Source organism: Pempheris klunzingeri, chromosome 1, assembly GCF_042242105.1.
Source record: "Pempheris klunzingeri isolate RE-2024b chromosome 1, fPemKlu1.hap1, whole genome shotgun sequence".
In the NCBI taxonomy this organism is placed as follows: Eukaryota; Metazoa; Chordata; class Actinopteri; order Acropomatiformes; family Pempheridae; genus Pempheris; species Pempheris klunzingeri.
Window position 1 is genome coordinate 34,278,545 of NC_092012.1, and position 13,025 is coordinate 34,291,569.

Sequence of the window (13,025 nt, forward strand, 5' to 3'; positions counted from 1 at the left end):
AGCCCACGAGAGAAGAGTCAGCAGCTCGTCACGTCTAAGAGACCAGGCCAACAGACCGGCCTCGCGCCGTGGGTTAACAGACGGACATTTGACTAATTTGCAATTAGGAGGCTCTTTGTGTGTTGACAAACTGTGTGTGGATGACCCCGAGAGAGACAGAGCCACCAAAACAGCCAGGAGACACTGGGGCCGGTCACGTGTTGTTTGCCCCTCCCGGAGCCCTGCCCGACCCCATCGCGAGTTAAAATCAGACGGCGAATCACGGGAGCAGCCCGCGACGCCGACGCGCGCCGTGCAAGCGCACACCCAGTCCGGCGGTGCCTGGGATTGGGTGGAGGGAGTGGGGGCTGCGGACGGAGTCACGGGATTGGTAGAGTTCAGCGCCCAACTTGTTGACTCATAACCGAGCAGCTCCTCTCCATCCTTCACGGCGCGGAGCTGTCCACGGCCACTGGTGCTGAAACAGTCAGCTTCCCACGCGTCGCTGGAATAATCCCGTCTGGTTTTCCCGCTGTGATCGCTCTCAGCGAGCCTCTCTGAAAGTTATCTGCTCTTGTGCAACACTTCCAGGCGTTTGTTTCTAGGCGTCTCTTGACGGATACCTCTCCGCCGTCACCGCTCTGTCCAAGAGCGCATCGAGCCTTCAACTTCTCAGCCGATCAGCCAGCGGAGTCTCCGAGGCGCAGCCATGGCTTTCATGGTGAAACACATGGTGGGAGGACAGCTGAAGAACCTGACGGGCGGACTGACGGAGGAGAAACCCGAGGGGGAGAAATCAGACGCGGCCGCGCAGGGGATGACTCAAGAGGAATTTGAGCAGTACCAGCAACAGTTGGAGGAGGAAAAGTAAGGCATTGATTGAAGCTTGTGAGTGTGAAGTTGTATTGCAAACCGACGCTGTGTGTCGGGGAACGCGTGCCATGTTGAAACTGTGCGTCTTTGTGGGTGAGGAGCAGAGCGCTCCCTGTGCGCCGCGCGCTTCTTTACGCATCAGTGCAATAACACGAGCGCTCCACACACAGCTGCTCCTCTCGCCCAGGGAGCTCTCTGTCTCTTAGCTTCAGCAAATTGCGTTTTTAATTTGGGATTCCTGGAATCATTCTTCCACGGAAACGTCCGCGGGGATTCATGCCTGAGGCGAAACATGTTCCTATTACTGCGCGTGCGGATGAGTAATGAGTCAGACTGTGCGCCAAATGTCTGTAAATAAAGTGCGTAAAGTCAGACCTCTATTTGGGTACAATCAGGCTGCAGACACACAACAGCACACACTGATATTAATTCATGTTGGCTTTTAATTTCTACGCCGACTCTCCTCGTTCATACAGAAGTTACTGCTCGAGGTGGTTGCAAAGCGTTTGTATCAGTAAAAGCTGCTGAAGCCTGAAAAAGTGGATAAATTGAATGAAGAATGGCTTCCATCATGTCTCTAATGCACATATATATATACATTTACAGCTGATGGCCTCCTCTAGTTATTTAGTCATGCTACATCTTTGCTCACCTGCTAAAGTGAATTCTTTAAATGTAATTTTTCCTCCTAATTTGCATATGAAGATGAGATATTCCTCTATCAGTCCTGTGGGGTGGGTGGGGGGGTGTACACCATGTTGTTATGGTGTTTGTCTGCTGAGCCACTGGAGGACAATAAAAGGTAACAACAAGGTCATTTGTCATTTGGAGTTCACCAGCAGACAATAACTCACTATTGATTAGTGTGATGCCTCCCTTGGAGCAGGACCACACGTGTGCCCACGTCAGATGTGCTGCTGGTAGAATAAGTTACTGGAGATGATAATGTGGAGGAAAGAAGTCAGAGCAGCTTTGTGGAGAACAATTCTGGGTACTTGTGCTTGCTGTGGGCAGGAGCTGATATCATAAAGACAGAACTGTCCAGCTGTTTCCAGTGTGTGGCTCATTCCCACCGTCTGATGAACCCTTTTATCCAAAGTGACTCTCAGCACCATGTGCAGACATTTGAAGCGGAGGTGGGAAGTGAAGTCCAAACTCTGGCAGCATTAACACTCAGCTCAGCCCACTGAGAGCTACAGGAGGCACGGCGACGTGCTCAACGCTCCGCCATCATAACGTGACCTTCAGTGGAAGTGAGTTATTAGTCAGAGGTGCTAAACAGGAGCATAGATCACTGGGACGGCCATCCTGCTCAGATTAGAGCAGAATAAGGTTGGGGGAGGGAGGGAGGAAGAGAGGGAGTGTGTGTGTGTGGGGGGGGTTCTCACTGACATGCCACATGTAGACATTTCATCACCCTCAGCACCCGGGCCACAGTGACAACCCTGGTCATCTGATGCCCTTGAGAGTGGAAGACACGAAGCTCTGCTCATTGGCTGCAAGTGAGCGCCGCATGGCCCGTGTGCCATTTTGTGTTTGGCCCTCTCATGTTAATACAGAGTGAACTCGGCTCACACGGACAGCACCATGAATTCTGCATCTCCAGATAAAACGACCTTCCCCTGACACGCTGGGTACAAACACAGAGCTTGCCCACGGTGCACCCCCTTCCTCCCCCCTGCCTTTAGATTATGCTGCAGACTTGATCCTTCTAGGCAGCAACACATTAACACAACCTCTGCCACCGTAGCTTTGAACAACATCACCCATTTAGTTACAAGCACCAACTGTATTCCCCTCAAATGTAGTAAAATGTGGTCTTTTTCATGCTCTGTCTGGCTTCAGGCCACACAAGCACGATTGTTACGCACTACGTCATGTTGGTGACTCACAGCATTAGAGGCCTTCAGCAAATTTTGCAATTTACAAGGGACAATTATGAAGTACACTGAAGCCATAGATATTCCTGCTGGCATCTCCAGCAGCCTGTTGCCTGCCCTCTGCTGGAGGCATCGCTTACTGCGTGTGCTCGTCAGGAACACTGCTGAAGTGGATCCTTCATGTCTTTAATGGTTTGTTTTCCGAGGACAGTGAGGCAGACTGAGGCGCTGCGCGGCTAAATGGGTTGAATCCAGGATGTGTGTGAGATGGACTGACAGCTGTGGAGGTGGAGGAGTGGGAGTGAGTCTGCAGCTAGCGGGTTACCTCTAGTAGTTCACATCCTATGAGGACTAAAGGCCCTCAGGGGAGCACTGGACGGGCAGGATGCTGCATCTGGGGCTCGTGAACATGAGCAGAACGTCTCTTCCTGCTGTTTTCCCCCCACGGCAGCTGCTGCTGCTGCTCCACCTTCTGTTGGCTCTGCACTCTGCGGTCAGAGTTAAGAGGAGACGGGTAATGATAAGCTCCAAGGTCCAGATCCAGAGGGAGCCGTATGATGCTCCTAAAGCAGAGATGACACTGCACGTGGCAAAAATCAGACTCTGATTTCCTTCATTTTCAGACATGGTGTGGTTTGTTTGTTACGTGTGGGGGATGTTCCCCGTCCAGCACAGCTGATTACAAAAGACATTTCCTAGCCTCTGGGCTTTGGTTGGAAACTAACTGAGTTCTAACTGAGTTCAGTTCTGACTGTTCAGTGACACTGAGAAAACACATTTTCCTTCTTTCCTGCAGACAAGAACGAGAAGCGAATTTTGCCCAGAAGAAAGCTGAGAGAGCCACAGTTAGAAGTCATTTCCGGGACAAGTACAGGCTACCAAAGGTAAACTAATCCTGCTCTGCTTTTGTCACGGAAAGTAAAGACGAAAGGTCTGTACACGTCAGGACGGCCGAGTATTAGATTTCTTTAAAGTGCAGTCTAAATATGTTGTCCTTCTTCCTCCTGTCCTGTTGGGTGTGTCAATATGGATGTGTGTGTGTGTGTGTGTCTACCCCAGAACGAGATCGATGAGACCCAGATCCAGCAGGCGGGGGATGACGTGGTGCTGCCCACAGAGCTGGCAAAGATGATTGCTGAGGACAACCAGGAGGAAACGCACAAGCAGTCTGTGCTGGGCCAGCTGTCCAACATCCAGAACGTGGACATCGACCAGCTGAAAGACAAAGCCCAGGCCACACTGGAAGACCTGAAAAAGCAGACGGAGAACTGCAGTCTCATGTGATTTGGCCCACTCTAAGTCCCTGAGGAGTAGAGTTTTACTTGTACAAATATTTTTCAAAGGCAGAGCTGCTCTGGAGGTAGAAATCTTCTTATTGCTTGAGTGGAATGTCAGCTGGCAGAGCCACATAATAACAGTTTTTCTAGCTGTGCAAAGTCAGACAGGCCCTGCGTGTCTGACCACGTAAAAAACATGAGGAAGCTGATATTATGAAACCTGGGGCTCGTCTTACTAAAAAAAAAAAAAAAGAGCCATCATAGCTATCATCTGTCTCCAAACTAGGTTTGTTAGCTTCCCTGTTGACCTTCAGTTTTCCTTAAAGCCATGAATGTCATTCATATGTTTATTGAAATGAGCTGACTTGCACTCTGACAGGCTGTGGTTCCTCCCACTGAAATCTATCCAATGAGGCTATTTCTGCCTTCGGAGCAGCTCCTCCTCTGAGAAACACTCGTCTATCAAATCCTTTCCTCCCTTTAGTCCCGAACCTCCCTCGCTGTCCGAACCTCACCTGACCAGTGCTCACCCCGTGACATTCTGCAGCAGAGGCCTCAGGTGTGTGTGTGTGTGTGTGTGTGTGCAGGTTTTCGTTGCTTCCAAACACGCAGCAGACGATTTAACTCCTGAATCAGCTGCCTGGTTGGAAGGGAAACACACGTGCACGAGGCTGACACTGGCTCGACAGAGGAGGCCGTGTATCTATTTATTCTAGGACAAATAAAAAATCAAGGTTTGTGGGATTGTTTATATCCCACACTAAGAAGCACAAACCCCTTAAAAAAACAAACAAAAAAAGTGGGCAATATTCATGTAGAGCATCAAATGAGGCTGATTTTTGTCAGAAGGAGCTTACTAATGTTGGCCCCCTGGTGCCCCCATGGCAGCTCCCTGTGAGCTGCAGTAATCTTAGTTTTAATCTTTTCCCAGACATATCATGGTAAAGCTTTTTTTTTTTTTTAAGCCCTGTCCGTACTTCAGTGTGCCTTGGACGTCCGTACAAGGTTGTCTTCTCCAGAGCTCCAACATCTGTAAGCTGCTTTTTTTTTCTTGTTTGTTGGAGATTTCTTACTTTTAGTTTTATATAAAGAAACAAATAGTTAGTGAGCCGACAAGAATCACGTCTCACTTGATAGCAGGATAGATTCGCTGCTTTTCGTGTGTCGTAAGAATTGACAGTAAAGTGTGTGCGATAACTGTGCTCCCAAATTTAACCTAATATGAACCACATAGGGAGTAAATCTGTGTTTGTGCTGCATCCAGAGGTTAAAAGAGGAAAGCTGCTCAGATGAGACCGTTGTAAATGCTTCAGAAGTTGTGTGGCAAAGCCTCTGTTGAAACACTTCCACCAACATAAAGGAAACGGCACACGTGTGTCAAAGTGTGTAACCGCGGCGGGCGTATAAACCCCCATGCTAATATTTATGTTGTATAAGATGTAAATGTATCTGCTGTTTGCCTGCACTGTCAACAGCAGGTCCTCCTTCACTCTGTCTTCATCATGTAGTGTCGTCGACTGTCACATGACCTTTGACCTGTCCTCCATCTCATTGACCCCCCCGTCTCTCAGTGGTGCCGTTTTGTGCCGGTGGACTCGTGTCATTTAGCCGATGTGATATGTCAAGTGGTGTCCTTGTAAGAAAAAAACAAAACAAAACAAAAAAACCCCAAAAAACCCGGTCCTGTGGCTGAGAGTGCTGTTGGTCGTGTCACACGGCACTCAGTCACTGTGGACTCACTGCGTAACTCGGTATTCAGTCTGTGTTGTTTTCTAGCCAGGCGTAAGTGCAGGCGTGGGCGGACGGAGGGGGGGATGTTGTTGATGTTGTGTTAAATCCATATACGCTACATTTTGCCGGTGTTTGCGTTCCTGTAGCAGTGATGCTGAGGCTGATGTCAGCTTTGATCTCACATCTGTTCCTGTTTCTTTGGGTTCTTCGTAATTAGAAAAAGTCTTACGTACTGAGAGTGCACATTTCATCTTAGAGGAAAACTGTGGTTAAAAGGATATCGACTCTTTTCTCTTAGGCAACTGGCAGTGTCCACACTGTGGGTGCCCACTACTGAATGAAAATTGAGGCAACGCATAAAGGGACAGTCCGTTTCATTTGAAGTGTGGTTGTCTGAGGTCGGCACGCTCCCAGTTTGGAGAAGCAGGCTGGAGTCTTGGCACAGACGCTAAGCAATGTAGTGCTGTGGACACCTAAAACACCTGCTCTACCGTGCTGTCAGACAGCCCTTTCCAACAGGGAACTGAGTTCGCTGTTCCACCGCTGGAACCACTAACATGTCAGTTCAGATCCAAACTATACATTTAAAACACCAAACCAGCAGCTCCTGTGTTCTGCAAGGTAAAACGACTGTTTTTGTCAATGGAGTCTGGCAGATTGGCGTAGGGCCTCCTGCCTCCTGCCATCTACTGTAGGTAATACACTGACCTCAGACAGCCACACTTCAGATAATCCGAACTATCCCCTTAAACATTTGTGGTGCAGTGGTTATTGTCGTGTGATAGATGAACAGTGTGTTTGTAATGTTTCAATAATACAAAGCAGAGGAAAGGTTGCAATAAGTTCTTTGATTTGCTGCTACTGCAGTGGAGTCCGCCATGGCTGATCATGAGACAATATTAATGGATGGAACAGAAGCCATAAAGCAAACTGTTTGCTCTCTGTGAGTGTGTGTGTGTGACTTGAAACAATAATAAGTCAATAATAATAGTATCAATAACAATATACAAACGTATTTTTGTGTTTGTGTCATTTTGTGGAACTGATTTTTCAGGAAACGGCTGCTATGACACGCAGTTTCTTCTTGTTCTTTGGCTGTTTCTTTGTTTCACAGTATCTCTGCCATTCTGTCTCTATTTAAGTGCTTTTTGAGTTTTAACTGCAATAAACTGATTTTTAGGATAACGAACTTCCCTTCTGTTTAGCGTGGTTCTTCTGCACAGGGCTGCTCCTGCACGGTTTGTGGTGATTCGCCTGTGATCTTACATTTGCAGCGGCCAGAACACCAGGTGGAGACAAAAATACACCCACGGCTACAGAAGGCTGATTTATTAAGATCGACGTGTCAGTAATGGGATGTTGTGGTGGGTTAGTATTATAACGTGAATGACACATTTAGCATTTCACATGGAGAGCATCCTCAGTCTGTGGCAGCGGGGCAGTGGATTAGTCAAATAACCCACATACTGGGTAGCAGGGTGCACCCAGAGCCCACAGAGCATGTGTGTGTTTGTATAGACACTCAGTGCACCTCAACACTCACGGTGTTCATTCAGCACTGAGGCTGCAGGACAACGAGAGGTGGTTCTCATATTCATGTGTGTGCGACTCTTCTGATTATAATGTAGTCCAGCACAACACTCACGTCTTGGAGGAGATGATCAAACTTTGATCTTCTCTCTTAAGGCTCATGTCGATTAACTCCAGATAATATAGTCATGGCCTCCTACAGAGATCCTCTGAGAGGTAATTCGTGGCCATTCTTCCATCAAACCTAAACACCTGAGGTGGCCACATGTGTAACCACAAGTCGGAGGAGATCAGAGAAGCAAACACAGGATCTCCTGTTATGTTACTGTCTCAGTCTGGCTTTCAGTCGAGTTTACCGTTTGTCTGATCATCTTTGGTTCTAGTTCACCAGAATACTTCATTCATGTTTGCTTATTGTCTTTTTGTTGTGTGTAAAGTCATTTGTAACTCATTTTGGCGAGTGCTAATATGATCACTGTTGTTGTTGTTGTTGTTGTTGCTCCATCCACTATGACCTCAGTAATTAACATCTGATTCAAGTCACAGATTCCTGCAACACAAGCATAAACTGTGCAGAGGTACAACTGGTGGCAAGGCTGTGGCAGTAAATAACTGTAGATAACATTATAATAAAGTGGCTACTGGGAGGAGTGCCTACATATACATGCATATGCATGTGTATGTAGTTGGATATGCAGAGGATGGACAAAGGTCGGGCATCCATCTGGTTTTGTGGAGCTTGTGCAGAACTGGCACAGCCTCTCAGTGGGGGCAGACCTGCAGGAGAGAAAAAAAAACAAGTTATTACCATTTGAAAGGCAGAAAAGCCTGGGCTATTGGTAGTTTTCAAGTGTGGTGTGAAAGGGGATGGCTGTAAAATATATTGATGCTGAAACCCCTCTCCATTGATAGGCCGCAGTGCGTGGACAATCTGCAGCCCGGACAGACACTGGGCCGCTGCATGGCCAATCTGACACAATTGGGGTGAAACGGGCCAGAAAATACTATTCTCTCCCATTCTCCTCTGTCAATCGGGGCTTACAAACTCTGCAGAATGAGAGGCAGGACGGGGAGAGGGGGAAAGAGCGACAATTAGCGACAACCTTTAAGTGAAAACCCTCAGCGGCGAGGCGGTTATCGCCGAGGTTTCCTCGCTCTTACGGCTAAAAGGGAACAGATTTGTTTGTCCGCGCTGAAAAGTGGAGCAGTGAAGTTGCAGATGTGAGCTTCTTGCAAAGGAATGCGTTTTGCAGGCACCCCCTCCCCCCCTTGCCTCCCCCCCCCCCCCTTTCACGTGTTTTTCTACAAGAGAAGAGGGGACCACACAGATCCTGGGCTTCATGCAAGGAAAATCATAAACATTTTCATGCAGCCTATCTCGTCCTGTACTGAGAGGATTTGTGCGCAGAGCTGCGCTGCTGCAGGCCTGGAGATGGGTCCCACGGCTGACTCCTCATGACGACCAATCGGTGGCCAGGATTGTAAATGAGAGACAGAGAGAGGGGAGAAGGGGCGGGGGGGGGGCTCTTTCTTTCTTTTTTTCGACAGAGGGAGGGGTGTTGTGGGGAAATGCTCGGCGGACCGTGAAGCGTAACAGCAAAAAGAGGGACAAAGACGCACATAGCGGGACAAAATGCGACAGATAGAAACCTCCTCCAACTAAAAAAAACAGCGGAATGCGTGGATGGACGTTAAAAGTTGAAGAGCTGGGAAGAGGGCTCGACTCCAACAATGGCAAGAAAGATGAGTTCAAGTGTACAAAGTGAGTTGAGGACAGTAACTGCGGTTAGAGTGCGCGTTAACTTTGGATAGCCGCGCGGCGCGTTCCGGTGTCCACCTCAGATCTGCGCCGGTGGCGTGGGGCGAACACGGGCTGCTCTCTGGAGCAGGATCTCCCACTTTTGGACGGACACGCTTCCCGGAATGACCGCTCCTGTGCTGCTTTTCGCTTTTTGCAGCCACGCGTGGTGATTTCCCTGAGTCAGATCCTGTGCTCCACCGCTGCAGAGCCCACCGGGAGGAGGCAAACTTAACCGACGTGCAAGTTTGTGGATAACTTAGAGAAAGGGACCGAGTGTGTTTTGCTGGTGGTAGCAGGCTGTTGGTAACACGCATGTATGGAGTACTCCTGAACTCCAGCCTGTGAGGTTCAGTGTGGAAGTTGTCCTGATCCTAATGCGCTGGTGGAGAAAGTGCACGTCACCCAGCTAGAAGTCTATCCAAGCATGAAATGCTGGTGCAGCGCCCTGGCCCTTCTCCCATGGGTGCTGCTGGCCTTAGATGCCCAGCTAATCTGCTGGCAGGCGCTCCTCCGGTGCCACGACGAGCCCGAGTGCGACCTCGCCTACAATCAGTACATAGCAGCTTGTGAAGGTAACCTCAGAGGGACGAGGAGGCAGTGCCCGAGCCACTGCATCAACGCGCTCATCAGGCTCAATCACACCCGCAGCGGGCCCGACCTGGAGACCTGCGACTGCGCGCAGGACGTGGAGTGCCTCGGCGCCAAGCGTGCCATAGAGCCGTGCCTCCCCCGCAGGCACCCGAGCGACGCCGGGGGCATAGGCTGCATGGAGGCCCGGCAGCGCTGCGAGGAGGACAGCAGCTGCCACACCTCCCTCACGGCCTACTTGTCATACTGCGGGCAGCTGTTCAACGGCAGGAAGTGCTCCTCCAAGTGTAAAGCCACCATTCAGCAGATGCTGTTCATCCCAAATGGCATGCTGCTCAACCGCTGTGTTTGTGACGGGGTGGAGAGGCCTTTCTGTGAGGTGGTCAAGGAGAACATGAGGAAGCTTTGCTCCATAGGAGACCACAGTGTCATTTCAGACCAGCCTGATGTGGATGACATGTATGAGGATGAGGACTATGACCCTAAAAGTGACAGAGAGGAGGTGTATGCTGACCACAACTCTGCTTCCCAGAGGCGGTCCAGCTGCATCACGCTCCTGTTTCTCCCTCTAGCACGGATATTGTACTGAGATGTTGGCCACCAGAAACACTCCTTGGATTTATGAAGGACAGTGTGACCAGATCTGTGCTCATGTGAGCCCTCCGGGGGCTGGGGGGGGGGGGTGCAAGAGTCCAGCTGGAGTAGTTACAGAATCAGAGACTGGGTCAGAGACGCCTCAGCAGTGGATCGCAGGACTCAAAGCCCAGGTCTGCTGGATGAGGAGAGCTATTTTCACCACCAGTCCTCCCTGCCATTTCAGCTGCAGGGTGACAGTGAGCACAGCAGTGATTTGTGTGGGCTCTCCACAACCATACAATTTGCATAGTAATCCTTCTCGGTGCACATCTCACTCAGGAAAACGGCCTTTTTCTGACTCCTCTTTCAAACCCTCACCCCGCTGGCCTCCCGGCGCTCTGAGTGAACTGCTCCCCGGTTGCTAAGCTGAAGGGAAGCCTGTTGTCAAAAATACCTTCAGGTGATGATGATGAGAGGAAGTGAAGCACGTCAGACTTCAGTCGCAGGGCATTGCCATTCCGTGTGCCTTTAACAGCTCCTGTTTGTTTGGTTTCAATGGTACTTGGAGTGTGGCTTTATTAAGACCTTGGACAAACATTGGACCCATCCAGCCTCTGTTTGCTCTGCTCTCCATTTCGGGGGCCTCTGCATTGTTGCAGCAACCACACTTCAAATATTTGTGGGAACAGTCAAAGGACAGGCCAGGGTGTGGGATCAAGCACTGAAATTAACTGAAGCGCCTCTCCAGCACTCTGTCTGGGGCCCCTCCCCCCATCTCAGATTGTTTTATTGAACTTTTCCTGAGACCCCCCCCCTCTCTCTCTCCCTTCGTCCTCTCTGCTGCCTGCCCCCTTTCACGCCTTTAAAAGACCCCTGTCTTTATTTCTGCTTTCACACTGAAGCAGCAGCAGCAGCAGCCCAGGAGGAGCAGACTGAGGCTGCAGTTTGTCCACAGTGCTGCTCAGGACAGGACCTTTAGCTGCCCCCACGGCTCGGCTTTGTCTTGGGGGGGTGGATGCCATTTCTAAACAAACGGTGTGATTGTAATGGAAGTTGTTGCAATAAGTTTTCACGAGCTAATCAAACAAAGAAAGGTTATTTTATGGATATTTAGGATTACCGGACCAAACAGCAGGCCACGCTTTGCCTCATTAGTGCAACAACAATTCAGCGACAACACAATAAATCAACAAAGAGAAGAGGGTGAGAGCAGGAAGAGCAACATGAGCAGAGTAGAGTGCTTCGAACACGCAGGATTGTCACTAAGTGCTCTCTAAAGAAACACACAAAATATAATCAAAACAAGAGACTGAGATGTGTTCACAAACCCATCAGTGCATTCTGAAGGCTTTTCTTTAAAATGCATCATGTTATTTTTGTAGTTGCACACAGTTACATGAGGAGACGCTCTGAGGCCGGTGTTACCTGTCACAAGGTCCACGCTGATGCCGGCGGTCGCTCGTTCTCAGCTCGCTGTCCCGCTGCTCCTGTTCAGCAAAAAGGGAAGTGTAGTTTTTGTTAGCATCCATCACTTGTAATGAAGCTGCCAATTTGTGTCTTTGCCACTTGAAATTGTGTCAAAACTAACCTTTCTCGTTTTGTTATGAAGTCTTGACAAATGTTGTTAAATGTTAAATTATGAAGCTAGAGTATGAAGAATGTGTATATATTTTACAATTATATGCAGTAAAAATAAGCCAACGTCTGCCTACAGTCACTTACGTGCAGTTAATACGATAGAAAACAAACACATGTAGCTCAGATACTGTCCACAAAGCCTGACACGTGATTTAGAGTGTTCAGTGTTTGGTGTCTCATCCTGTGGGAACATGGCAGTAAGCACATGAGAGCAGTGTCCTCCATGTGAAAGGGTGAGTTTTATAATAAAATGTTTATGAGCTAAAGCTGTGCAATCATGTCATTTGTCCACAGAGATCAAGAAAGCGTCTCTAACGAGCCTTTAAAGGCCCAACAAGCTTGATTTTGCGTCACTGTGAGCGCAGGACTCTCCTGTACATGAACCGAAAGTCTTTTGGTTCGTGGGAACTTTCACGGCCTTCTGAATACGTTTGATGATAAGCCGAGAGAGGTACGTGCTTCACGTGCTTCACATGCTGTACCTGCTTAAAGCTTCATCTGACAGCAGTTCCCCACATTAGATTTACTTTATAAAACATTTATGTTGCCCTTTTAAGAAGGTGCTACTGAAAGCCAAAAGAGCTGGAGGTAATTGTTTGAATATGTAATTCCCAAGTCAGCCCTGTGACTGCAGAGTGAGCCCTGCATGTGGCTTTGTTTCCCTGTCTAATATCTAAGGGATTAGGTCAGTGTAACTGAAACCTGCTCTAGTGTCTAGTCGTTACGAAATGCAGCCTTAATTGGAGCAAAGAATACAAAGCTTTAGTCTCAAGTTGTAATTAAGCCGCCGTGATTTTTAATGAAACATGTCGACTGATCCAACTGGGCTGGCTTCAGAGGGACTTGTGCACGTTTCAGGATATTCACAATCCCCGCTAATGACCAAAACACTAATAAACCAAACGGTTTCAGAAAAAGCAACCATCTGGGGTTTGTTCCACACTTACTTTGGTATTTACAAGTCATTAACAAATTGTAAAAGGGTCATTTAGCGTTACAGCGAGGTGTGAGGAGAACACCTGCTCTGCAAATGTAACTTCAGTCACGTCCAAAAGTGCAGCAGCGGCCACAGAGAGAAAACTTTCTGAGAGGAAGGGAGGAGCAGATTTAGTTAAACCAGACTTGTTAGTCTAGCTCTTTTCTATTCTGTGC

The 13,025-nt window shown here is 48.7% G+C and overlaps 2 protein-coding genes across 2 annotated transcripts; both read left to right on the forward strand.

Annotated features, from left to right (window-relative positions):
• Positions 1 to 606: 606 nt before the first annotated feature.
• Positions 607 to 4,067, forward strand: cplx3b (complexin 3b). Its single transcript, XM_070835035.1, has 3 exons — positions 607 to 846; positions 3,529 to 3,616; positions 3,792 to 4,067. Exons 1-3 carry the CDS (start codon positions 689 to 691, stop codon positions 4,014 to 4,016), a joined length of 471 nt encoding a protein of 156 aa, XP_070691136.1. The 5' UTR covers positions 607 to 688; the 3' UTR covers positions 4,017 to 4,067.
• Positions 4,068 to 9,416: 5,349 nt separating this feature from the next.
• On the forward strand, positions 9,417 to 10,253 carry LOC139205507 (growth arrest-specific protein 1). Its single transcript, XM_070835752.1, has one exon. The coding sequence runs from the start codon at positions 9,496 to 9,498 to the stop codon at positions 10,246 to 10,248; it is 753 nt and encodes a 250-aa protein (XP_070691853.1). The 5' UTR covers positions 9,417 to 9,495; the 3' UTR covers positions 10,249 to 10,253.
• The last annotated feature ends 2,772 nt before the right edge of the window (positions 10,254 to 13,025 follow it).